General features: G+C 49.0%; 2 protein-coding genes across 4 annotated transcripts in view; both read right to left on the bottom strand.

The window, feature by feature from the left end:
- Window positions 1-3,630: 3,630 nt before the first annotated feature.
- Window positions 3,631-20,348, bottom strand: GPN2 (GPN-loop GTPase 2). 3 transcript variants are annotated; one of them, XM_045377106.3, is made up of 5 exons: window positions 19,762-20,348; window positions 19,043-19,199; window positions 16,059-16,219; window positions 14,227-14,392; window positions 3,631-3,728 (listed from the first exon to the last, which is right to left on the bottom strand). In XM_045377106.3, exons 1-5 carry the CDS (start codon window positions 20,170-20,172, stop codon window positions 3,646-3,648), a joined length of 978 nt encoding a protein of 325 aa, XP_045233041.1. In that variant the 5' UTR covers window positions 20,173-20,348; the 3' UTR covers window positions 3,631-3,645. The 3 variants fall into 3 exon arrangements, with proteins under 3 accessions (XP_045233041.1, XP_045233044.1, XP_065383036.1); XM_045377109.3 differs by lacking the exon at window positions 3,631-3,728 and adding an exon at window positions 8,912-9,280 and having other exon boundaries at window positions 14,262-14,392; XM_065526964.2 differs by lacking the exon at window positions 3,631-3,728 and adding an exon at window positions 9,392-9,593.
- Window positions 20,349-20,556: 208 nt separating this feature from the next.
- The window catches only part of GPATCH3 (G-patch domain containing 3), an 11,120-nt gene continuing 5,130 nt past the window's right edge, over window positions 20,557-26,546 (bottom strand). The window contains exons 3-7 of the mRNA XM_005544305.3: window positions 24,592-24,766; window positions 23,736-23,795; window positions 23,025-23,146; window positions 22,783-22,910; window positions 20,557-21,296 (exon numbers count right to left, since the gene is read on the bottom strand). Of these exons, the coding sequence (XP_005544362.2) occupies window positions 21,080-21,296; window positions 22,783-22,910; window positions 23,025-23,146; window positions 23,736-23,795; window positions 24,592-24,766 (702 nt within the window). The 3' untranslated portion in view covers window positions 20,557-21,079. The remainder of the gene's footprint in view (window positions 21,297-22,782; window positions 22,911-23,024; window positions 23,147-23,735; window positions 23,796-24,591; window positions 24,767-26,546) is intronic.

Below are 26,546 nucleotides of genomic sequence, written 5' to 3'. Positions count from 1 at the left end.
TTCTTCTGTCTCAGCCTCCTGAGTAGCTGGGATTACAGGTGCACGATACCACACCCAGCTAATTTTTGTATTTTTGTATTATTATTTTTTTGGTAGAGACAGGGTTTCACCACATTGGTCAGGCTGGTCTCGAACTCCTGACCTCAGGTGATCCACCTGCCTCAGCCTCCCAAAGTGCTGGAATTACAGGCATGAGTCACCGCACCCGGCCAGTCCCATGATTTTTAAACTACAATAGCTGTTTTCAAACTGTGTTCAGGTGGTTTCCCAGAAGCTGCCATGGGGCAGGAGCCAAGTGGTCAGTTTCCCGTTTCCATATACTTTGGCCAAAACAGTCACACATATGTCAGTTTTGTATGTTAGCAGTTCACCAGTTTAAAAATATCTATATTTGGCCAGGTGCCATGGCTCACACCTGTAATCCCAGCACTTTGGGAGGCCGAGGTGTGTGGGTCACCTGAAGTCAGGAGTTCGAGACCAGCATGGCCAACATGGTGAAACCCCATCTTTACTACAAAGTACAAAAAATGGCCAGGTGCGGTAGCTGACACCTGCAATCCCAGCTACTTAGGAGGCTGAGGCAGGAGAATAACTTGCATGCGGGAGGCAGAGGTTGCAGTGAGCCTAGATTGTGCTATTGCACTCCAGTCTGGGCAATGAGAGCAAAATTCCATCTAAAAAAAAAAAAAATATATATATATATACACAAAAAAAATAAGCTGAGTGTGGTGGTGGGCTCCTATAATCCCAGCTACTCGGGAGGCTGAGGCAGGAGAATCGCTTGAACCCAAGAGGCAGAGGTTGCAGTGAGCCTAGATTGTGCTATTGCACTCCAGTCTGGGCAATGAGAGCAAAATTCCATCTTAAAAAAAAAAAAATATATATATATATATATATTTTATATATATATATATATATAAAAAATAAGCTGAGTGTGGTGGTGGGCTCCTGTAATCCCAGCTACTTGGGAGGCTGAGGCAGGAGAATCGCTTGAACCCGAGAGGCAGAGGTTGCAGTGAGCCGAGATTGCTCCATTGCACTCCAGCCTGGACAACAAGAACAAGAATCTGTCTCAAAAAAACAAAACAAAACAAAGCAAACAAAAAAACCCAAACTAACTACATTATGTTATGGTGCCCTGCTCCTATCTTAGACTTTCTAAGAATCAAGAAAGCCTTCTTCTGGCCGGATGTGGTGGCTCACGCCTGTAATCCCAGCACTTTGGGAGGCCGAGGTGGGCAGATCACTTGAGGTCAGGAGTTCAAGACCAACCCGGCCAACATGGTGAAATCCCATCTCTACTAAAAATATAAAAATTAGCCAGGCATGGTAGCACGCATCTGCCGTGCCAGCTACTTGGGAAGCTGAGGCAGGAGAATATCTTGAACTAGAAGGCAAAGGTTGCAGTGAGCTGAGATTGCACCACTGCACTTCAGCCTGGGCAACAGAACAAGACTGTCTCCAAAAAATAAGTAAAATTAAAATGAAAAGAAAGCCTTCTTACTCTCCTCTCAATCTAATTCCACCCTAGTCTCTGGCAGAAAAGAATTGTCTTAAATGAGAAAAGACTGTGAACTGGACCAATTTCCAGGCTCATTGACCAAGTTTAGGTTTTCTTAACCTGATTCCACTCTTAGTTCCTTGAAATTCTTCACCCTGTTCACAGGGTCCACCTCATCCCTGCTGTGTGGGGAGTGGAAAAGGCAGGTTTCTGCAAAGAAGGTCCCCCCCCTCTCAGAATCCCCCTAGTCCCACCTACCCACTGAGTCAGGCGCCAGGAATGTCTGTGGGGGCAGCAGACAGGTATGTCACCCTGGGGGTGTCAGAGGCTGATTCATCTCTCATCTCCACCCAATCTTCTCCTTACAGCTCTCTGGGAACTATAACCCTTTGTCTAGAAATAAAAGAGTAAAATCCAGGACTCTGGGCTGGGCACGGTGGCTCACACCTGTAAATCCAGCACTTTGGGAGGCCGAGGTGGGTGGATCACGAGGTCAGGAGTTCAAGACCAACCTGGCCAAGATGGTGAAACCTGGTCTCTACTAAAAATACAAAAATTAGCCGGGCGTGGTGGCAGGTGCCTGTAATCCTAGCTACTAGGGAGGCTGAGGCAGAGAATTGCTTGAACCCGGGAGGCAGATGTTGCAGTGAGCCAAGATAGTGTCACAGCACTCCAGCCTGGGCGACACAGCAAGACTAGGCCTGAAAAAAAAAAAAAAAAAAAAATTCTGGGACTCTGAAAAGCATCAAGTCTTCAAATCGGTGGTGGGCTAGGTACAGGATTGAATATATATTATGGTATTAAAGAAATACTTGTTGAAAGAAAGAAGGCAGGGAGACATTCTCTCCCTTTTCTCCTCTAGAGTAAACCTAATCTGAGATTTTCTTGTCTGTACAGAGGAGTGACTTTTAGCTCAAAAAAGATTATGTGAAACTTTTATCTCAGAAAAGATTATGTGACTAGGTGAGGTGGCTCACACCTGTAATCCTAGCACTTTGGGAGGCCAAGGCAGGCAGATTGCTGGAGCCCAGGAATTCAAGACCAGCCTGGGCAACATAGCGAGACCCCATCTCTATCAAAAAGAATAAATTATGTGACCTTTGAGATTACTGATATTATGATTTATGAGTTGAGGGAAATTTTTTTTTTTTTTGAGATGGAGTCTCGCTCTGTTGCCCAGGCTGGAGTGCAGTGGCGCAATCTCGGCTCACTGCAAGCTCCGCCTCCCAGGTTCATGCCATTCTCCTGCCTCAGCCTCCCTAGTAGCTGGGACTACAGGTGCCTACCACCACGCCCGGCTAATTTTTTGTATTTTTTAGTAGAGACAGGGTTTCACTGTGTTAGCCAGGAGTCTTGATCTCCTGACCTCGTGATCCGCCCAACCTCGGCCTCCCGAAGTGCTGGGATTATAGGCGTGAGCTACCATGCCCGGCCGTCGTTGAAGGAAATCTTAACCCATGTCCCAGTCTCCCTTCTCTGCTGTTTCTGTGACTCCACAAAGCAACGTGCAGGCTCCAGGATTAATATATAGGAAGAACTTGGAGGTGATAATTCAGTGCAAAGGGAGGCACTGGGGACGTTCCTGGAAGCTAAACTGACATAGCAAGCACACTGCATTAGACTTCACATTTGGCGAGGTGCTCATGCCTATAATCCCAGCACTCTGGGAGGCTGAGGCAGGAGGATAGCCTGAGCTCAGGAGTTCCAGACCAGCCCGGGCAAGATAGCGAAACCCCATCTCTACAAAAAATACAAAAATTAATCAGGCATGGGGGTATGGGCCTATAGTCCCAGCTACTCAGTAGGCTGAGGTGGAAGATGGCTTGAGCCCGGTAGGTGGAAGTTGCAGTGAGCCTGGGCGACAGTGCAAGATCCTGTCTTCAAAAAAAAAAATTCAAGTTTATTTGGCATGGCTACGAAGGGGCCTCTCATGTCCCTTCTCCACAACTGCTTCAGAGTTTTAGAATGAGGAGGAAAAAAAAGCCCTTGCCGTGTATTCTCATCCAGAGTAATTTACCAATACTGTCTTTTTTTACTGTCTTTTTTCCACCTCAGTTGGCCCCTAAATCCCCACCCCATTCCGTCACAGCCTGTCTTGGCCCACCTCGACACCTGGGCTGAGTTAGCTCCCTGGCTGGAAAAGGTCACACTGGGCTCGAAATGAGGCACATGGGTTTCCCCATCTTTAGCAGGCCTGATGCCATGGAGGTATGTGCTGCAACTCCTTCTAAATGGGACAAGAAAAGACAGTGAACGGCCCAGATCAGGCTGGGTAAGTAAAGGCTCAAAAGCCAGAGACAAGAGAAGAAAAGAGAGAGGAGGGGACTAGTGTTTTGCTAGAGAATTTCCCTCCAGGATTCCAGGATAATTGGGCCACTTCACTGCTTTCAAAATTGGTGTGATCCTTAAAAGTGCTTCAGTGGGTCTGAAGCCACTCCTCTCCCCACTTAGGATTCTTGAGAAAGGGACAGAGAATTCCTCAAATCGACCTCCCCTTTCTCTTTCCCACAGATCCTAATGGGACCATACTTCCTATATTCTCAGCCACCAGCGGGTGGGCATTTTGCTAATCCAGGCAGAAAGGATGTGCTTCAGCTCTGTGGGCTTTAGGGCCTCATCCTCACGCATAAGCCTCTTAGTCAGGCTGGAAACCTTTCCAATTACCTATGGTCCCTGCTAAGTTCTTCCAATTCTATACTGTCTTCCAATTGTTGAGGTCCCCAATTCAGAGCCAAGAAATGCATATAACCTAATGTCATTGGTTAGTAGGGATGACCAGGAAGGTCCCTTCTAAGGCACTCAGAGAGGTCTTCCTCCCTCCCGAAGTTGTAGAGAATTGTCAAGTGAAGTCTGGAGATGAGAAGAGCAATTTCAGACACTATCAGTGAGATGTAAAGTGGTATCTTTTTTGGAAAGCATTTTGGCAACATGAATCCCGAACCTGGAATATGTCAATTATTTCATTTCCAGGACTACCTCACAAGTTAAAAATCAGAGATTCAGACAATGATTTTATTTTATTTTTTTTATTTTTATTTTTATTTTTTTTTTTTTTGGAGACTGAGTCTGGCTCTGTCGCCCAGGCTGGAGTGCAGTGGCCGGATCTCAGCTCACTGCAAGCTCCGCCTCCCGGGTTTACGCCATTCTCCTGCCTCAGCCTCCGGAGTAGCTGGGACCACAGGCGCCCGCCACCTCGCCCGGCTAGTTTTTTGTATTTTTTAGTAGAGACGGGGTTTCACCGTATTAGCCAGGATGGTCTCGATCTCCTGACCTTGTGATCCGCCCGTCTCAGCCTCCCAAAGTGCTGGGATTACAGGCTTGAGCCACCGTGCCCGGCTCAGACAATGATTTTAGTACAAAGATGTTAATTATCACACTATTTACAAAAGTAAAAATTGATGATGACTTGTAGGCTAGTAGTAGGCTAACCACGGGAGTATGGATAGGTAAACAATGTTATAGCCAAACCATAGACTATTACCATGGTGACATTACAAAGGTTATTTACTTGATTGTTTCAGACAGGGTCTCACTCTATTGCCCAGGCTAGAGTGCAGTGGCACGATCATAGCTCACTGCAGCCTCCATGTCCTGGCTCGAGTGATCCTCCCACATCAGCCTCCCAGAGTGCTGGAATTATAGGAATTGTATCTGTTTTTTATTACATGGAATGGTGTTAACTGAAAAAGGCAGGATATAACACAATCATAAAATATCGCACTTATATAAATGCAATATCCATCCCTAGGTATACAAAAATAAGACTGAAAGAATATACAAAATACCTCCAGATGTTTACAGAGAAAAAAAGAGAATACACAAAATATAGATTTGAATATAGAATTTATTTTTCTTTTAAACAGATGACCCCACAGAAAGCTTCTGTTATGGGATCCTGGGTGACTCGTTTGCTCTTTTCATTTTCGTGTTTGTTTTTTTTTTGAGATGGACTTTTGATCTTGTTACCCAGGCTGGAGTGCAATGGCGCGATCTCAGCTCACTAAAACCTCTGCCTCTCGGGTTCAAGCAATTCTCCTGCTTCAGTCTCCCAAGTAGCTGGAATTACAGGCACATGCTACCATGCCCTGCTAATTTTTCTGCATTTTTAGCAGAGACAGGTTTTCGCCATGTTGGCCAGGCTGGTCTTACACTCCCGACCTCAGATGATCTGCCCGCCTTGGCCTCCCAAAGTGCTGGGATTACAGACATGAGCCACCATGCTTGGCCTTCTCTTTCATTTTCTAAGTTTTTTACTTTCCTGTATTAGGAAATTTTAAAATAATCTTAAGGATGACTGCCACATGCCAGCCATAATGGAGGATGGTCTTTCTTCTACCCTAGACATTTCACACTGCACAGGCCTCACTTGGATCTGACATCTTCCTTTCTGCACTGTGCAGATCCCCTCAGTATATGCAGAGAACAGAAAATCACTTTGCTGCCAGTGGAAGGTAGACAGAAGCTACATTTACTGGGGAAGAAAATACCCTTGCTGTCAAACCATGGCCTGAAAATAAAGGCCCTGAATTATTTCCACCTATCCCCACTCGATGGCTGCAGAAAATGCTGAGGGTGCTTGCATATGAGGCCATAAAGTTGTAAAGGATGCCTTCCAGCCCCCATTTGGTTTGTTTTGGTGAGGGCTGGGGCCTCTGTGATGGGCAAGCATCAAAACCCATGACCACAGCCATTGGTACTGCTTTCAAAAGCATAGCACCCACCCTAACGCCCTGATAAAGGATTTGTCCAGTAGTCTGGGCGTCAGGATTCCTGGGCTCTAGGCCCCACAGGTGATTCACAGCTAGCCCCAGGCTGTGCCTCCTGGCCTCAGTTTCCCTGGCTTGCTCTATTGGTACTTCCTGCCTACTCTGTGGGGTGTTAATAGGGGTGAGGTGCTTTGAACTTCTCAGATGAAAGAGGCTGGGAAGCAGCACCCAGTTATTATCCCCTATAGAGCCAGGCGTGGGAGCTGAGGTTGCTTTCATACTGTTCCAGTCACAGTAGCCTCCTCATATCCCCTCATTCGTCTGCCTTTGGCTCTGGCTGTCACAACCAGAAAGCAAAGCACAGTCAGTCCTATTTCAATGCTGTTTCAGAACAGATGTCCCTAAATGAATGTGCCAACTGCACAAACCACTGGTGAACTATCTATGATTTAGTAATACTTTATAGGTGCCTAATTTCTTTCTCCTGATTGGCTGCAAAACCTGTGGGACAAGGACTGTGACTTCTCACCAATAAATATACCAAAGGAGGAATACTCACAATTTAGTCAGCAAAACAGCTTATGAGAGAGCCAGGCTGACCAAAGTTCAAACTTCTCATCTTTCTGCTTCTTCACTGTAACATGGGTAATGGCTTATTAATTCTCCCCATCTTGTCTATCTCTAATGAGGATTATGTGTGGAAGCACTCTAAAATACCAAGCACTTCATGTGTGTTAAAAAGTCCAAATGTGGCCAGGTGCGGTGGCTCACACCTGTAATCCCAGCACTTTGGGAGGCCAAGGCGGGTAGATCACGAGGTCAGTAGTTCAAGACCAGCCTGAACAACATGGTGAAACCCCGACACTACTAAAAATACAAAAATTAGCCAGGCGTGTTGGCAGGCACCTGTAATCCCAGCTACTCGGGAGGCTGAGGCAGAGAATTGCTTGAACCTGGGAAGCGGAGGTTGCAGTGAGCCAAGATTGCGCCACTGGACTCCAGCCTGGGCAACAGAGAGAGACTTTATCTCAAAAAAAAAAAAAAAAGTCCAAATGTATGCAAATAAAACTTGGCATAACAGTCTTGCCCAGGGCATCAGTCCTGCCCCTTCTAACACCAGGTTACAACTGCAAAAAGGCTGGGGTGCCACCTACTGGTTGAAAAATATATGAACTGCATCCAGCCAGTTGCAAGAAGAGCAAAGAAAAAACTTCAAGCCCTCTTAATTTTTGCCACACTCTCATAGGAACTGCCATATTATATATTAATATTTTTCTTTACACAACTTATATATTTTTTTGAGATGGAGTCTCGCTGTGTCGCCCAGGTTGGAATGTAATGGCACAATCTTGGCTCACTGCAACCTCTGCCTCCCGGGTTCAAGAATTCTTCTCCCTGAGCCTCCCTAGTAGCTGGGATTATAGGCATGCAACACCATGCCCAGCTAATTTTTGTGTTTTTAGTAGAGAGGGGTTTCACCATGTTGGCCAGGCTGGTCTCGAACTCCTGACCTCAGGTGATCCGCCCACATCAGCCTTCCAATGTGCTGGGCTTACAGGCATGAGTCAACGTGCCCAGCCTTGTATTTCATTTTTGAAGCAAACCTTTTTTTTTTGAGACAAAGTCTCACTCTGTCACCAGGCTGGAGTGCAGTGGCACAATCTCAGTTCACTGTAACCTCTGACTCCTGGGTTCAAACAATTCTCCTGCCTCAGCTTCCCAAGTAGCTAGAACTACAGGCATGCACCACCATGCCTAGCTAATTTTTACATTTTTTTGGTAGAGACAGGGTTTCACCATGTTGGCCAGGATGGTCTTGATCTCTTGACCTTGTGATCTGCTGGCTTCGGCCTCCCAAGGTGCTGGGATTACAGGCATGAGACACCGTGCCCGGCCTTGAAGTAAACTTTTAACCACTACTGTAAATAGAAAACTAGTCAACACTTGTCAAAAATAGAATAAAGCCATAAAACAAATAAAATGAATATAAAACATTAATAAAGGTCTAGCCAGGAATTGTTGCCTGTGAAAGCTGAGTTTGAGGCTCTGTTAAAACTGAAAATATTGGGACACGGTGGCTCACACCTGTAGTCCCAGTTACTCAGGCGTCTCAGGTGGGAGGACTGCTTGAGCCTAGGAGTTTGAGTCCAGCCTGGGCCATATAGTGAGACCTCATTTTTTTTTTTTTTTTTTTTTTTTTTTTTTGAGACAGAGTCTCACTCTGTCACCCAGGCTGGAGTGCAGTGGCGCGATCTCGGCTCACTGCAAGCTCTGCCTCCCGGGTTCACGCCATTCTCCTGCCTCAGCCTCCCAAGCAGCTGGGATTACAGGCGCCTACCACACACCTGGCTAACTTTTTGTATTTTTAGTAGAGACGGGGTTTCACCGTGTTAACCAGGATGGTCTCGATCTCCTGACCTCGTGATCCGCCCGCCTCGGCCTCCCAAAGTGCTGGGATTACAGGCGTGAGCCACCGCGCCCAGCCGAGACCTCATCTTTTTAAATAACAAACAAACCTGAGAACCAAAAACTGAAGATTAATAGAAACACCTGACTAGAGACTGAATGTCAATCCTATGTGACTGAATGTGAATTATATGCTTTGGGGAAATACTGATTATTCCAAGGGAAGGTGACACTCCCTCATTCTTCCCCAAACCCCTGGGCCCAGAAGACTGAAGAAGAGTTTGGAAGTCACAAAAAGTAGAATATAAACTCTTGTATTGCAGCACATTCCGTCACAGCCTGAGTAGGACCAGTGCTCGACTTTCTGGTGGCAGGGCCCGGAGCTCACAGACACCACTGACAGTATGGTAGGTGTTCTGCTTGGCGCCATGTCTGGCTTTTTGGCCAGAAGTCCTTTGCAGAGCTCAATATCCCCTTGCCAGCCCACCAGCTCTCGCTGGGAGGACTTGCTCTTGGGTCTGCAGCCTGCTTCAGGAGCCTCCACTTTCCCCAATGCTGGGTTATGCATCCTGCTCTCCAGGATCCACCTTGTTGCTATAGCTGCATGGCTTCCTGCTCCACTGACTGGTTCGAGGGTGCCAGGTACTTCTCCTGGATGCCCAGTGTGCTGAGGAGGGGTGCGTCAAGGCTGATAGCATAGGCAGAGGATGGGGAGCTGGTCTGGGCAGGATGTGACTTCCGCTGATGCCTACACTCCAACCATGTTCATCCCTCTCTTCCTCATAAATTATAGGGACCAATCAAGTATGAGAAGCCTCCAAAAACATTCAGACTCAAATGCTCCTCCTCTATATGCCTCTTCCACACACTGCTGCGGATCAAAGGACTGAAGAGCGCTAACCTTCCAATGTTGTGTTATGGTACATGCTCTGGAGCCAGACCAAGTGTGTTCAAATCCTGATGATGTCTGGGTCTGGGGTCTGACGAGGAGATGGAGGTTAGCCATGGCTAGGTTGGCTATGTTAGGACACCACGGCGGTTCTACTACCAAATGGCTCCAAAGGAAGAAACTGAGATTCTACACCCAGCAAAACCAAGGTTTGAACTGTTCTTCCAAAACATCCCGGGAGAGGGACCTTAGGCCTGTCGCCTCACTTATAAAAGGGCTTGAAATGAGAATTAAATGACCCTGCAAATAAAATACTTAGCCCACCAAATGATGTTCAAGTTACAGACCTTTTTCTTTTTTTTTTTTTTGTTGAGACGGAGTCTCGCTCTGTCACAAATCTGGAGTGCAGTGGCACGATCTCGGCTCACTGCAACCTCCAACTCCTGGTTCAAGCAACTCTTCTGCTTCAGCCTCCAGAGTAGCTGGGACTACAGGCACCCGCCACCACACCCAGCTAATTTTTGTATTTTTAGTAGAGATGGGGTTTCACCATGTTGGCCAGGATGGTCTCGATCTCCTGACCTCGTGATCTGCCCACCTCTGCCTCCCTAAGTGCTGGGATTACAGGCGTGAGCCACCGTGCCTGGCCCTTACAGACCTTTCTTTACTGTCTCTATGAATCCATCAACCAAAATCCATCTCACCCCTAGTCAGATTGACTCTCAACTGGTGCCCCTTCCCAGTGACTTTTCCACAGCAGATACTGCCTTATTTCTGTGCAAGCTGGCCCTGAAGATCACTGAGGATCAGTGAAATCCACCTTGCTTATCTCTGACCTAATGCCCACATTCCTGAGTAGGGCATACAAAGCCTCACCTCCTACCTGCCTACCTGTCTGGCCCCACTGCTGCTCCCCTCTCTGAGTCCTTGCCCTGCTCACAAGTCATGTCATCCTACTTTTTTTTTTGAGATGGAGTCTCACTCTGTCACCCAGGCTGAAGTACTGTGGCGCCATCTTGGCTCACTGCAACCTCCACCTCCTGGGTTCAAGCGATTCTCCTGCCTCAGCCTCCCAAGTAGCTGGAACTACAGGCGTGCACTACCACACCCAGCTAATTTTTGTATTTTTTAAACAGAAACATGGTTTCACCATTTGGCCAGGTGATCTGGACTCAGGTGATCTGCCCCCACTTGGCCTCCCAAGGTGCTGGGATTACAAGCGTGAGCCACCATGCCCAGCCCCTACTTTTTGTCAAAAATAAATTTCTATACTTAAAAAAAAAAAAAAAAAAGAGATGGGGTCTCACTATGTTGCCCAGTCTGGTCTCAAACTCCTGGCCTTGAGCAATCTTCCCACCTTTTAACTCCCAACATGTTGGAATTACAGGCATGAAGCCATTACACTTGGCCCATGCCATCTTATTTGCAACCCTCAAAACCTGTCTCAACTTTGAACCTCTATGCCTTTGCATATACTGTTCTCTTTAACTTGAATTCCCTTTCCTTCTTCATTATACTGGCTAACCCTCACCTTGAAATGATGCAACTCACGTGCCACGACTCCATAAAGCTTTCCTTACCCACCTACCCTTCAGCAGAGCTGACCGCTCCCTTCTTTGTATCAGTCCCTACTCTCTTATAGCGAGCTGCTGAATCTTTTTTTTTTTTGAGACGGAGTCTTGCTCTGTCACCCAGGCTGGAGTGCAGTGGCACAGTCTCGGCTCACTGCAAGTTCCGCCTCCTGGGTTCATGCCATTCTCCTGCCTCAGCTTCCCAAGTAGCGGGGACTACAGGCACCCGCCATCACGCCCAGCTAATTTGTTGTATTTTTAGTTGAGACAGGGTTTCACCGTGTGAGCCAGGATGGTCTCGATCTCCTGACCTTATGATCCGCCCACCTCGGCCTCCCAAAGTGCTGGGATTACAGGCGTGAGCCACCACACCCTGCTGAGAGCTGCTGAATCTTAAGTGGGTTAGGGTTGGGGCAGAATCTAAAATCAGCACAAATGTATATGGTTAAAAATACCCTTGAAAATTCCTCAAATTATTTGTTAAATGCAGCATACATGGTTTTGTGAATAGAACTCTTTATATATATGAATACATAAAGTAACATACAGATGCTCCATGACTTATGATGGGGTTACATCCTGATAAACCCATCCCAAATCAAAAATATCTTAAGTCGAAAATGCAGGCCGGGCGCGGTGGCTCAAGCCTGTAATCTCAGCACTTTGGGAGGCCGAGACGGGCGGATCATGAGGTCAGGAGATCGAGACCATCCTGGCTAATACGGTGAAACCCCGTCTCTACTAAAAAATACAAAAAACTAGCCGGGCGAAGTGGCGGGTGCCTGTAGTCCCAGCTACTCGGGAGGCTGAGGCAGGAGAATGGCGTGAACCCGAGAGGAGGAGCTTGCAGTGAGCTGAGATCCGGCCACTGCACTCCAGCCTGGGTGACAGAGCAAGACTCCGTCTCAAAAAAAAAAAAAAAAAAAAAGAAAATGCATTTAATACACATAACCTACCACACATCAGTTTAGTCTCACCTACCTTCAATATTCTTAGAACACTTACGTTAGCCTGCATTTGGGCAAAATTATCTAACACAAAGCCTGTTTTATAATAAAAATATCTCATGTAATTTACTGAATACTGTACTGAAAGTGAAAGAATGATTGATAGGTACCCAAAGTACAATTTCTACTGAATGCACACAGCTTTCACGCCATTGTAAAGTTGAACCATCTTAAGTTGGGAACCATGTGCACGGTGTACAAAATATTACAACACTATTTAAATTGCTCCTCCCAGCCTAGGCTGCATGGTGAAACCCCATCTCTACTGAAAAAAAAAAAAAAAAAAAAAAAAGGCGAGGCGTGCTGGCTCACACCTGTGGCTCACCCAGCACTTTGGGAGGCCGAGGCCGAGGCGTCTCAAAGAGACAGAGTCTCGCTCTGTCGCCCAGGCTGGAGTGCAGTGGCATGATCTCGGCTCACTGCAAGTTTCATCTCCTGGGTTCACACCATTCTCCTGTCTCGGCCTCCCCAGCAGCTGGGACTACAGGTGCATGCTGCCACACCCGGCTAATTTTTTGTATTTTTAGTAGAGACGGGTTTCACCTTGTTAGCCAGGATGGTCTTGATCTCCTGACCTTGTGATCCGCCCGCCTCAGCCTCCCAAAGTGCTCGGATTACAGGTGTGAGCCACCGCGCTCGGCCAAAAGTCCATCTTAAATTTAAAAAACAAAAAATTGCTCCTCCCCTCCCTTGCTGAGCACATGCAGTCCAATTGGCCTACATTAACCGCAGGTGTGACACAGCTCCTTAGTACCTTCACCAGAGACTGCACACTCTACTACCATTATTTGTAAGTCATTCATCCAACCCCCGCCCCATGAGCTTTGTTTCCCACATATGGCTTGACACAGATCAGTAAGTGTTGGCTGGAATTCTTTTCCTCTGTACCCTAAGACTCTGAGTCCCCCTTGTCTCCAGCATGCTGCGTAGATGCTGAATCTGTGACAGCATCAGTCTAGAGGGCCTGGACTTTCCTGTCCTGTTTCACGCATGGCCTCTGTGACCTGATGGACACCTCTTGGCTCCAGCCTCACTAGTCACTAACCAAGCTCCAAAGTCTGGCTACCTCTTGGATAGCTCTGGATGTCCCATGGACCCCTGAACACAGCACATCTGCCAGCTCTTGTCCCTTTTATCCATGTGAAAAACCTGCCCCCTCCTCCTTTTCCTGCCTCAGTGATTAGTAAAACCACCCATGCACTGTCTAAGCCAGAGATGTGGGAAGCTAAATTCTGCTCCAGCTCCATCTACCCATTCAGTCACTGACTCTTATAGTCTATCTCCTTAGTATTTTTCCATTCCACACCTTTCTATTCTCACTACAAATTTTTCATCCCTTCTCAACTAACAAGACTGTAAAACTCTTCTGCCCCCAATCACATCCCTTAAATGCATTTTCCACAATTGCAGGGGCTTTCCTGAAATGTACATGTGATCGTGTCATACCCTGTTCAACAGTACTGCTTGAATAGTGGCTCCCACTGCCCACTCATGAACTGAAGTCCACATTCCTTAGTAGGGCACTCAGGCCCCTCCCTCAGCAGCCCTGCCTGCACCCCTGCAAAGTCCTTTCCTCTTCACATGCAACACACCAGGCAACTGGACCTCCTGCATCTCTCCCAAATGACCAATGCCCTCTCATTTCTGGACCTCTGTATTTGTTGCTCCTACTGCTCAATATCGTCCCTTGTCCTCAGTACAACCAACTCTGAAGCCAAGGGACCACCTTTGCACATGAGAGACAGTCATCAGGAAGCCCAACTAATCAATATGAATCAGTCATCCACAGGTGGGTGCAGTGGCTCACGTCTGTAATCCCAGCACTTTGGGAAGCTGAGGCGGGTGGATCACCTGAGGTCAGGAGTTCCAGACCAGCCTGGCCAACATGGTGAAACCCCGTCTCTACTAAAAATACAAAAATTAGCTGGGCACAGTGGCACATGCCTGTAATCCCAGCTACTTGGGAAGCTGAGGCAGAAGAATCGCTTGAACCTGGGAGGCAGAGGTTACAGTGAGCCAAGACTGCGACACTGTGCAATCCAGCGTGGGCAACAAGAGGGAAACTCCCTCTCAAAAAAAAAAAAAAGGTCACCCAGAAGGATGATGACTGCACCTCCTGTGGCCATTCCTGAGCCCCATGTCTCACCCTCTCCGCTATGGCCAGGAAGCTGGCAAGGATACGAAGAGAAATGGAAGTCGGCTCCCATTGCGGCAGACATCATGGCCTCTAGGCTTCGCTGCTCTTGGGCTCCGAAACAGTATCCATTGGCTTTATCTACAGCCTGCAGGACTCGCTGGATGCTCTCCTTGTCCTGAGCAGGGAGGACAGAAACAGTTTTGTGAGTGAAACAGAAGTGTGTAAAACTGCTTGCAATCTCTAAATACACCTTCCTCCATCTTGCCTCTGTATGTGTAGCTTTCTTGGCCTGGAGTAGTTCTACATGTCCCCAAAGGCTGGATAAATCCCATGTTTTCTGACCACCAACTCACTCAGATTAGAACAGATAAGCTCCCCTATGCACATCCATAGTCCCCTGGGTTTACATCTATTGTACATGTAATAAATGCCTATTAACTCACCTGCCTCCCCTACTAAACTAAGCACCTCTTAGGGCCAGATCATCTGTCGCAGTATTCCCAGTGCCTGGCACAGTACTTCTCTTAGGCAGATATCCAATAAATATGCATGTTTTTTGTTTTTTTTTTTGTTTTTTTTTTTTGAGACGGAGTCTCGCTCTGTCGCCCAGGCTGGAGTGCAGTGGCCGGATCTCAGCTCACTGCAAGCTCCGCCTCCCGGGTTTACGCCATTCTCCTGCCTCAGCCTCCCGAGTAGCTGGGACTACAGGCGCCCGCCACCTCGCCCGGCTAGTTTTTTTTTTTTTGTATTTTTTAGTAGAGACGGGGTTTCACCGTGTTAGCCAGGATGGTCTCGATCTCCTGACCTCGTGATCCGCCCGTCTTGGCCTCCCAAAGTGCTGGGATTACAGGCTTGAGCCACCGCGCCCGGCCATATGCATGTTTTAAATCTATAACTGGGCCAGGCACAGTGGTTCACGCCTGTAAAGCCCAGCACTTTGGGAGGCTGAGGCAGGTGGATCACTTGAGGTCAGGAGTTTGAGACCAGCCTGGCCAACATGGTGAAACCCTGTCTCTACTAAAAATACAAAAATTAGCTGGGCATGATGACAGATGCCTGTAATCCCAGTTACTTGTGAGGGTGAGGCAGGAGAATCGGTTGAACCCAGGAGGCGGAGGTTGCAGTGAGCTAAGATCACACCACTGCACTCCATCCTGGGCGACAGAGTGAGATTTCTGTCACACACACAAAAAAAACTATAACTGTTTCCTCATCCATATACAGTAATAAAAACAGTCTATATATCACATGGTGGGAAGGACAAACCAAAATTACATATGTCTAGTCCTTAGCAAAGTGCCCAGCACAGAAAGCCATAAATAAGAGGTAACTATTATGATTGATATTATAGAGTTCATCTCCTCATATAAGCGTGGCATTAGAAGTGAGGAGACAAGTTAGCTCAAGTTCACCCACTGCAGAAAGGAATCTAACATGTACCTGCGTCTCCCAGGTTATCTCTGCAGGGTAAAGGTGAGAGGCACAGGGGTTGGGTACCACTTTGCAAAGTCAACAGACAGTTGCCCAGTTGAATGGGCTTAAGAGACTTGTCCCTGGTCCTGGTCAAGTTTCTTGCTGATGACTTTCTGAACTCACCCATTTTCACACTGAGGAGGGAACATGTGAAGAGAGGATCCAGCAAAATAGAATAGACAGGCAAAAGTTTGGTCCACTCTCTTTACTGGAATTCTGCCCCTACAGCAGCCCCTGGTCCTGAAACTAAGATTACTCAGTGATAGTCAACCCAGGGCAAAGACCATTGTTTAAGCCCTCAAAGCATCCTGTGCTTTTGGCTTGGTGAATCCCAGGCACTGTAAGAGTCCTGTCTTAGCCCCCAGTACCTGGATGTTCAGAGGGATAAAGGACACCAGGCTATAGTCTTCGATGAGTTGCACTAGCTTCTCATTGAGCTGGCGGTAGTGGCGGAAGAAAGGGTCAGAAGCCAGGTGGTCAAGCAGGTAGGAGAGGTCCAGAACCTCTGTGTAGTAGTCCAGGTTGAAGGCTAAAGAGAGAAAACTGTGTTCAGGAACAACCAGTATCAGGCTAAAGACCTGAGGACGAGGTTCATTTTTCTTTTTTTCCTTTGTGTATTTATGCACTCAAGTATTACTTGACACAGTAAAATGAAGTTACTAAGAAAAAAAGCTTTTGGTTTTACCCTGCTGGCTGTGCTATTTACTAGCTATATAGGCAGGTACCTATTTCATAGCACTGTTGTGAAGATTAAATGCTATAAACCCCAGTGTCTGGTACAGAGAAGTGCTTGATCAACAACTGCAAACAGGCTGGGGTCAGTGGCTCACGCCTGTAATCCCAGCACTTTGGGAGGCCGAGGTGGGTGATCACCTGAGGTCAGGAGTTCAAGACCAGCCAATATGGTGAAACTCCATCTCTACTAAAAATACAAAATTAGACGGACCTGGTGGCACATGCCTGTAATCCCAGCTACTCGGGAGGGTGATACAGGAGAATCACTTGAATCTGGGAGGCAGAGGATGCAGTGAGCCGAGATTGCACCACTGCACTCCAGCCTGGGCAACAGGAGCGAAACTGTCTCAAAAATAAATAAATAAATAAAGTTGCAAATAATGATATCAAACATGGACCAAGAACTGTGTATGGCTGTCCTCACCTCACAGAGCTCACAGTCAGGTCATACCCTCAGGACCTGGCATGTACACTGCAAAGACTCTGTAAATGGTTAAACTGAATAAATGCTACATTCTAGCAGGGTAGCCTCCTGGGTATATCACTTTCCTTTTCTGAGCCAGTTATTTCTTAATGTAAAATAAGGACTAGATGATGCTGAGGTCCCTGATTCGGTTTTATAAATCATTTCCCACTAAAAGAAGTAAGTTGCACCTCCCCCTAGTGGCCTGTTTCTGCCCAGAAAACTTAAGTATCTGGGCTCCTTGGCAGATCTATCCTAAAGTGAGCTGAGGACTCTACATCACTCTATGTCCAGACTAGAAGCTAGCTGGCTCCCTGGACAAGGTCCTGACACCTCCCTTTCCTCCCTACTGCTTATGTGCTGGTCATTTTATCTGTCTTCTCTAGGTTCCTTTGTGGCTAGAGATGCTATTTAGGGAACAATGTCCCCAGTTCAGGAGAGTGCTAATTTTTTTTTTTTTTTTTTTTTGAGACGGAGTCTCGCTCTGTCGCCCAGGCTGGAGTGCAGTGGCGCGATCTCAGCTCACTGCAAGCTCCGCCTCCCAGGTTCACACCATTCTCCTGCCTCAGCCTCCTGAGTAGCTGGGACTACAGGCGCCTGCCACCACGTCTAGCTAATTTTTTTTTTTTTTTTTTGAGACAGAGTCTCGCACTGCAGCCCAGGCTAGAGTGCAGTGGCGCAATCTCGGCTCACTGCAAGCTCCGCCTCCCGGGTTCACGCCATTCTCCTATCTCAGCCTCCCGAGTAGCTGGGACTACAGGCGCCCACCACCACGTCCGGCTAATTTTTTGTATTTTTAGTAGAGACGGGGTTTCACCATGTTAGCCAGGATGGTCTCGATCTCCTGACCTCGTGATCCTCCCGCCTTGGCCTCCCAAAGTGCTGGGATTACAGGCGTTAGCCACCGCGCCCGGCCTGTTATTTTTAGTAGAGATGGGGTTTCACCATGTTAGCCAGGATGGTCTCAATCTCCTGACCTCGTGATCTGCCCGCCTCAGCCTCCCAAAGTGCTGGGATTACAGGTGTGAACCTCCGTGCCTGGCCTAATTTTTTTCTTTCTTTCTTTTTTTTTTTTTTGAGATGGAGTTTCACTCTTGTTGCCCAGGCTGGAGTACAATGGTGTGATCTTGGCTCACCACAACCTCCGCCTCCCAGGTTCAAGCGATTCTCCTGCCTCAGCTTCCCGAGTAGCTGGGATTACAGGCATGCGCCACCATGCCTGGCTACTTTTTTGTATTTTTAGTAGAGATGGGGTTTCTCCATGTTGGTCAAGCTGGTCTCGAACTCCTGACCTCTGGTGATCTGCCACCTTGGCCTCCCAAAGTGCTGGGATTACAGACGTGAGCCACCACGCCCGGTCGAGAGTACTAATTTGTCAAGAAAAAAAAACTGGCCACTGGGACTCTAGCCAACTCCCCTCATACCAGCCCGCTTCAATCTTCCCTATTTTGTCCCTGGCCTCCCACCCCTTCTCTGTCTCTCTGCCACGTGAGAATATAGCCTCCTTCTGTGAGGACAGAAGGAGGCTGTCTAGGAGCCAGGAAGCAGGCTCTCACCACACACCAGATCTGCTTGTATCTTGATCTTGGACTTACCAGCCTCCAGAACTGTGAGAAATAAATATTTATTGGCTAAGCCATCTGGTCTATGGTATTTTTGTGATGGCAGCACAAACTGACTAAGACAAGGCCTTTATCCCTACTGGTGCCTCTGCATAGAACAGTCCTCCCTTGGCTGGCTCCTTCTCACCATTCACGTCTCAGCTCAGATGCCACTGCCTCAGAGCAGAAGTGAGAAACTGAGGTCCAGAGAGATGAACTGACTTACCCAGATCACACGGTGATTCAGTGGCAGAGCCAGAATTTAAACTCATGCCTGTTTTACTCCACTCACCTCACTCCCAAATATTCACTGTCGTATCACTTTAATTCCTTTGTAATACCTAACACCATCTGTAGCTCTCTCGTCTCCAAAATCTACACAACGGTATCTAGCACAGAGTGGCACAAAATAAATTGGCAGGAGTCAGAACCTGCCTGTGGCTACTATCAGCAGACCACACAAGTCACCAGAGGCAGCTACCTTCAGCTGAGATGTCTACTTCATTCTAGCCCAGCTACTGCCCTGCTCTTCACCTGGAACAGAAGCTCTTACCCAGCTTCCCATAATGCTCAATGAGGTCCATCTTGGAAAGGAGGTTGATGTGGGGCAGCTCCACGTGCAGCATGGTGGCCAGGGAGGTACACAGTACTGAAATGAACTTGGCAGGGTCTGTGCAGTAGTGAGAATCCACCAGGTGGACGGCAGTCAGCTGGGAGGGAAGAGACAGGGTCAGAGTGGCCTGGAGAAACAGGAATCAGCATTCTCTCATGATAATGAGGGCTTGAGGACAGACGGGAAGCTTTCCCCATTAGTCTCCTTCTGCCTCTGTTTCTTTCTAATAACTACCCTCGTTTCCTTCTCCCAGGAAATAGGAGGCTTTTTTTTTCCTTACAAGATGTCTTGCACTGAGCCTCCCAGTGGGCAAGGGGTTTAAATCCCATGGCATCTGACTCCACTCTTTCATTTACTTTTGCCCACCAATTTACAACAATCTCCATGCCACTTTCTACATTAACCCCTTCCATACTTCTGAAATCGCCAAGTTGGCTACTAACACCCATTTTACACGTGAGTAAACTGAGGTTCAGACTGATGAACTGACTTATCAACACCACACAGCGAGTCAGTAGCAGAGCCAGATTTTGAACTCATGCCTGTTTTACTCCAAAGCAACTCAGCCCCTACCTCCCTGTGTGACATGGGGGTGTGGCGTCTGTCCTCCCTCTCAGTTACTCCATCCGCAAAATGGTCCTCCCCGCCCTGAGACTCACCCTGAGGTCCCACTGCGCCATTTGGGAGAAGATGCTGCGCAGGGCGCCGTGATGCGTGCAGAGCTCCACCTGTCCTGGGCAGTCGAAGAGGAAGTAGTGGCCGCGGAGGGGGTCCAGCTTGGCACGCAGCCAGTCCAGGTTGGCTTCCAGGTACTCCATACAGTAGAGCAGTCCGCCGTTGGGACCCAGGCGCAGCGCGTCCATCACGTCGCCCAGCCCCACCAGTTCGCCTACGTCCACGGCACACTCGTACGGCAGCCCCTCGTTGGCCGGGTCCAGGTTCACCACGGCCACGCGCCGGCCCAGCGCGCGCAGGAACTCACTCATGCCCAGACAGTACGTGGTCTTCCCTGAGCCCGGAGGGCCGATCACCGCCTGCCCGAAGGCCGTGGTCGGAGCGGCCCCCGCCATGGGCGGCCCACGGCTCGGAGCAGGTCAGCTCAGAGGGAAAACGGGGCGAGCAGCCGCGCCGGAGACGAGACTGAGGGCGAGGGACCCAGGACGTATACCTCGTTGGCGGCCAGCGTCACTCGCCTCAGGCGGAACAGCGGGGACAGCGTCGCCAACGGGCCGGTACTAACTAGACTAACTTGACTTCCGGACAGCGTCGGAAGCCGCGGGCCAAGGAGAGGAAGTCCCGCCCTCAGGGCGGGGACGTAGCTCGACGCCGAGGGGAGGGCAGCGCAGCCGCGTTTTTCTCGCGGGGAATGGGTCGAATGTGGGGTCTTTGCGGGAAAATCTCTCTCGGAATTTCCCTGACCTTCCTTCAGACTCGAATTAGAAAAGAAAGGGAGCTCCAGTAGTAAACGTCTTTATTCTTCCGTGACGTCGCACACCCAAGCCACTTCCCGCGGACTCTCTGCTGCAGTCCCACCTAGTGAGGCGGTGAAGGGCCCGCCCAAGGCCGGCTCTTCCAAGCTCACAAATCCTCTCCTCGTCCAGGTCCCTTCCCCCCCCTTTCTGGCCTTCGTCGGGACACCTTCAGAGTCCCCAAGGAAGGCTGTGCTGATAGCCTCACTCAATCCAGCTTTTCAAGATTCTGCAGGAGGCAAAGGGCAAGCCCAGAGACTAGGGTTAGAGACCAAAGACAATCGGTCGTTACCCCTGATATCCAAGGGGAGGGGACGGGAGGGGGCTTTTTGTAAAAATCCCCGAGGTAGAGAACCGGCAGGCAGGCAGGCTCAGAGCAAAGCACCCTGAACCAGCCACGAAGACTGCTGCTCCCAGACTCCTTTCTGCTTCAGTGGTAGATGAGGCCGGGGCAGAGGGTTCTCATCATGTAGCTATGAGATTCTGACCAATGAAGCCCCCAACCTGGTCAATCAGGCAATGAGGGGCTGTCTGAAGCACAACTGGAACCCCTCACAAAGGCCATGTCTGTCCGAAACTTCATGCTGGTGGGTGGCTGGCGGCGGAGCAGTGACTCCGTCTGGTCCTGGGGTAGAGGCTCATCATAGATGGTGGAGATGAGCCCCAGGCCATTTCTACGGGGCCTCTTCAGTTGCCCAAATGGCTGCAGCTTCTCTCCATGGTACCTGGATAAAAACGGGCTCTCAGTGAGAAGGGTGCTCTCAAATTCCAGTTAAAGGGGTTGGGAGAGGACGGGGAAGTAGCTACTACGTCTGGTTTGTCCAAAGACAGAGGCTTTAAATATGGGTCTTTGCTCTCCAGCCCTCTTACCTATCCATTGACAGTGCCAGTAAGAAGGGACCTCAGATAAAATTTTCATTCTGTCACTACAGACTTCCTAATAGTAACCATCAAGTCCAAACTCCTCCAACAAAGGGTATGAATGATCTTGTTAAGCCTTAGGGCTCAGTCTTTAAAATTAAAAAAAAAAAAAAGCTTTATTTATTTATTTATTTTTGAGACGGGGTCTCACTGTCACCCAGGCTGGATTGTAATGGCGTGATCTCAGCTCACTGCAACCTCCACCTCCTGGGTTCAAGTGATTCTTCTGCCCCCAGAGTAGCTGGGACTACAGGCACATGCCACTATGCCCAGCTAATTTTTTTTTTTTTTTTTGAGACGGAGTCTCGCTCTGTCGCCCAGGCTGGAGTACAGTGGCCGGATCTCAACTCACTGCAAGCTCCGCCTCCCGGGTTTACACCATTCTCCTGCCTCAGCCTCCAGAGTAGCTGGGACTACAGGCGCCCGCCACCTCGCCCGGCTAGTTTTTTGTATTTTTTTAAGTAGAGACGGGGTTTCACTGTGTTAGCCAGGATGGTCTCGATCTCCTGACCTCATGATCTGCCCGTCTTGGCCTCCCAAAGTGCTGGGGATTACAGGCTTGAGCCACCGCACCTGGCCTTTTTGTTTTGTTTTGTTTGAGACAGAGTCTTCCTCTGTTGCCCAGGCTAGAGTGCAGTGGTGTGATCTCGGCTCACTGCAACCTCCACCTCCTGGGTTCAAGCGACTCTCCTGCCTCAGCCTCCCGAGTAGCTGGGATTACAGGTGCCCACTACTGTGCCCAGCTACTTTTTTGTATTTTTAGTAGAGACAGGATTTCACCATCTTGACCAGGCTGGTCTCAAACTCCTGACCTCGTGATCCACCCGCCTCAGCATCCCAAAGTGCTGGGATTACAGGCGTGAGCCACCACGCCCGGCTAATTTTTGCATTTTTAGTAGAGACGGGGTTTCACCATGTTGGCCAGGCTGCTCTCCAACTCCTGACCTCAAATGATCCGCCCACCTCAGCCTCCCCAAAGTGTTGTGATTACAGGTGTGAGCCACCACGCCCGGGCTTTTTTTTTTTTTTTTTAATAGAGACAGTCTCACATGTTGCCCAGGCTGGTTTCAAACTGGGCTCAAGGAATCCTACTACTTCAGCCTCCCAAAGTGTTAGGATTACAGGCTTGAGCCACCGCACCTGGCCCAGATTCACTTTTTCCTCTTAACTCTGTTTTGAAGTTCATCCTGCAAGAGTACTCAGCACCCATGCCAAAACCAGTGGGAAGAGGGAAACCAGGGCATAGCTGAAAGGCTTGGGCCCCCAGGAAAATCCCTCAGCCACACTTACCCCAATCCACGCTTGCATCTGGGGTGTTGGCCATCACTATCCAGGGCCTCAGGCACCCCTGAACACCTGCTGCCCAGGCCCTGGCCCTCAGCCCAGCCCTGCCGCTCCATCACCTTCCGCCCAATGCCCTGCAAAGTGAAGGGATAAGATTCAAGAAATCGGGCTCCTGCTGGGAGCAGGCGGAATGGGGATGGAAGAAGGAAAAGAGAGGGGTCCATGGGATGGGCACAGTGCTCACTCACCTTGGTGTGGCGCTCAAAGGTGCCCACCTGGCGTTCGATCACAGAGCCATCTTCCTGCCCATCTCGGAGTCTCTGTTCCAGACGCATTTGGACAGAGTCTCGGGCATCCTTGTCTCCACCATCTGAGGAACCAGAGCTCAGTTTATGGAAGTGTCCCTCTCAAAGAAGGGGGAAGAATCAGGTTTCTAGGACCCCCTCATAAGATTGACTTATTCATTTTAATGGTGTTCTGTATCTCTCTCATTAGACTGGGAGCTCCCCAAGAGTAGGAACCATGGTTCTCCCCAATCATACAGATGAGAAGATTGTGGTACAGAAAAGTAACAGAGTCAACAAATGACAGAGAGAGGATTAGAACCCAGGTCTTCTCCCCTCCCCCACTTGGCTATTTCCCCCACCCAGGTCCTTTTCTCTTCTAAAATCTAAACCTTACTAGAGCCTGAGTTCCTGACCAGCCACCTACCAGGGCCTGACCATCAGACCCAGAGCCCCTGAGGGCTATCTGTCCCTCGTCCTCCTCCAAGAAAGGAAGGCTCTGTCCAAAACTAGCACTTAATGTACACAACCAAAGATGTTTTAAGAGGAACCCTCTCAGTGGGCTACCCCAAGGGAATGGTTCCCTGTCTCAGCCTTTGCTAGCTCTGGCAAAGTGTCACTGCAAGGCCAGGGCACCTGTTTCACCTCCCAGTATTGATATTCCTTGCCCAGTACCTCTGTCATAGTACACGCTCATGTCCACATCCCAGTCATCGGCTGTCTGTTCATCAAAATCTGCAGGGATAGAAAAGCATCCAACAGAGTGCAATAAGGACTCTCAGTTCTATTAAGAGGTAAACCTAGAGTTGTTTGGCTTTTTTGTTTTGTTTTGTTTTTTTGAGACGGAGTCTCGTTCTGTCGCCAGGCTGGACTGCAGTGGCGTGATCTTGGCTCACTGCAATCTCTGCCTCCCGGGTTCAAGCAATTCTCCTGCCTCAGCCTCCCAAGAAGCTGGGACTACAGGTGCGTGCTACCACACCCAGCTAATTTTTTTATTTTTTGTAGAGACAGGGTTTCACCATGTTGGCCAGGATGGTCTCGATCTTTTGACCTCGTGATCTGCCCACCTCAGCCTCTCAAAGTGCTGGGATTACAGGCATGAGCCACCGTGCCCGGCGGGGCATTTGTTTATTTTAGAGAAGGTCTCACTCTGTCCCCCAGGCTGGAGTAAAGTAGTGGGTTCATAGCTCACTGCAACCTTGAACTCCTGGGCTCAAGTGATCCTCCTGCCTCAGTCTCTCGAGTAGTTCGGACTATAGGCATGAGCCACTGCACCCAGTTTGTTTGTATTTTAAGATCCTTCCTCTGGGAGGGTTAGTCAGAATTTGCAGGGGGCGGGGGGACATTTTCTCTCCATCTCACTGATCCCCACTCTTAAAAAGGATGATTGGTCTCTCATATACAATAAAGGTCAGCCTGTTCCCTAGCCTTTTGTTTGGGCTCACCACTAGGGAATCTACTGTGCAGAACAGGGAACCCCAAGAGAATGCAGCAGGGGTCACCCCTGCCTTTGCCTGGGTACCAGCATTACCTCCTTCTTCCTCCTGCCAGAACTGGGCATCGGTATAAAACACCAGGCCAGAGCCACCCTTCTCCCACTTGAGCTCAATCTCCTCCTCAAAGAGCTGTTCAGTGGTCCGCTCCTGCCCGGTCACGTCCTCATGCAGCGCTTCATGCCGTTCCCATTCCTCACCCCGGTCATCGTCCTAAAAGGCAGGGAGAAGTGATCTGCCTAAGCTTCCTGGCCTCATGCCCAGAGGGAGGGAAGCGCAGGGCACAGGAGGCATGTGTGGCAAGCCTCAGCCCCATTCCTTCGAATTTCTCCAAGAAGCAGCACATATTTGCCCCCCGACCAACACATGTCTCTAGCCCCTGATAATTCTCAACATAGTTTGCTCCTGTCCCCACAAGCCTCACTCAGCTCTGTGCTTTTGGCCATGTCTTTCCCTGCCTGAAATACCCACTTTCCTCTCCCACACCCTTCTCTTCTCTACTTGGTTAAATCCTCCTCGTCCCTCAAGTCCTACAGCCTACATGAAGCCCCCCGAACTTAGGCCCACAGCTCTCCCACCAGTCTCTGAACTCTCAATGCTAATCAGTACACACTGGTTAGGCCTTTTTATGTGACATCACAAAGAAAGAATGGACAAGAACGCTTATTGTCTCTGGTGTGTCAGGCCCTTCCCATAGCTTAGCTCCTTTAATCATCACAACAACCCTGTGAGATAAGTACCATTATTCCCATTCTACAGATGACAAAACCTAGGTTCGGGGGAGTAAAAAGTTATTTGTTCAAAAGAGTACACTGAGAGAGCAGCAGAGCCAGTAATGCAAACCCAGGTGGCCACATCCAGTTGCAGTATCTCCAGATGCTGGTTCTTTCTTTTCAGGGAGATTTTAGGCTCTTTGAGGGCAGGAAATGGGTCTTAGAATGCCTTCGGAATCCTACACTAGCCCTTGGCTTGACTGGATTTGTGGAATGACAGAATGATTCCTGGCTTGAAATCCTGCAGGCCTTCAAGTGCTGAAGAAAAGTCAGGATGGGGCCAGATGCAGTGGCTCATGCCTGTAATCCCAGCACTTTGGGAGGCCAAGGTGGGAGGATCCCTTGAGCTCAGGGGTTCAAGACCAGTTTAGGCAACAAGACAAAACCCTATCTCTACAAAAAATACAAAAATTAGCCAAGTGTGGTGATGTGTGAGTGTAGTCCTAGCTACTGGGGAAGTTGAGGTGAGAGGATGGCTTGAGCCCAGGGAGTTGGAGGCTGCAGAGAGCCGAGATTACACCACTGCACTCCAGCCAGGGCAACAGAACCACAGCCTGCTTCACACAAAAAAAAAAAAAAAAAAAAAAAGGAAGGAAGGGGAGAGAAGAGCGGAGGGAGGGGAAGTCAGAATGGTACCACACTAAGGATGTGGTCCGGATATCTTAGCAATTTTGGCTGGGAGCTTTTTTGTTTGTTTGTTTTTTTGAGACGGAGTCTTGCTCTGTCACCCAGGCTGGAGTGCAGTGGCCAGATCTCAGCTCACTGCAAGCTCCGCCTCCCGGGTTTACACCATTCTCCTGCCTCAGCCTCTCGAGTAGCTGGGACTACAGGCGCCCGTCACCTCGCCCGGCTAGTTTTTTGTATTTTTTAGTAGAGACGGGGTTTCACCATGTTAGCCAGGATGGTCTCGATCTCCTAACCTCGTGATCCGCCCGTCTCGGCCTCCCAAAGTGCTGGGATTACAGGCGTGAGCCACCACACCCAGCTGGCCGGAAGCTTTGAAACATGGGTGAATTACTTTTTACCCAGGGTACACATTTTTTAAAAAGTTTTCCCAACAAATCACACCTTACTGATTTTTTTTTTTTTTTTTTTTTTTTTCTGAGACGGAGTCTTGCTCTGTCGCCCAGGCTGGGGTGCAGTGGCCGGATCTCAGCTCACTGCAAGCTCCACCTCCCGGGTTTATGCCATTCTCCTGCCTCAGCCTCCTGAGTAGCTGG

This window comes from Macaca fascicularis, chromosome 1 (assembly GCF_037993035.2).
Source record: "Macaca fascicularis isolate 582-1 chromosome 1, T2T-MFA8v1.1".
In the NCBI taxonomy this organism is placed as follows: Eukaryota; Metazoa; Chordata; class Mammalia; order Primates; family Cercopithecidae; genus Macaca; species Macaca fascicularis.
The sequence above is the reverse complement of the archived record's forward strand: the minus strand, read 5'-3'. Positions and strand labels throughout refer to the sequence as shown.

Excerpts from the sequence above, each read along its gene's own strand:
- GPN2 (XM_045377106.3), bottom strand. The coding sequence starts at position 20,172 with ATGGCGGGGGCCGCTCCGACCACGGCCTTCGGGCAGGCGGTGATCGGC. Across the intron at positions 16,220-19,042 it reads TGAGCATTATGGGAAGCTGG|CCTTCAACCTGGACTACTAC; the intron begins GTAAGAGCTTCT and ends TTCTCTCTTTAG. Across the intron at positions 14,393-16,058 it reads TTATCCCTCTGAACATCCAG|GACAAGGAGAGCATCCAGCG; the intron begins GTACTGGGGGCT and ends CTCCCTGCTCAG.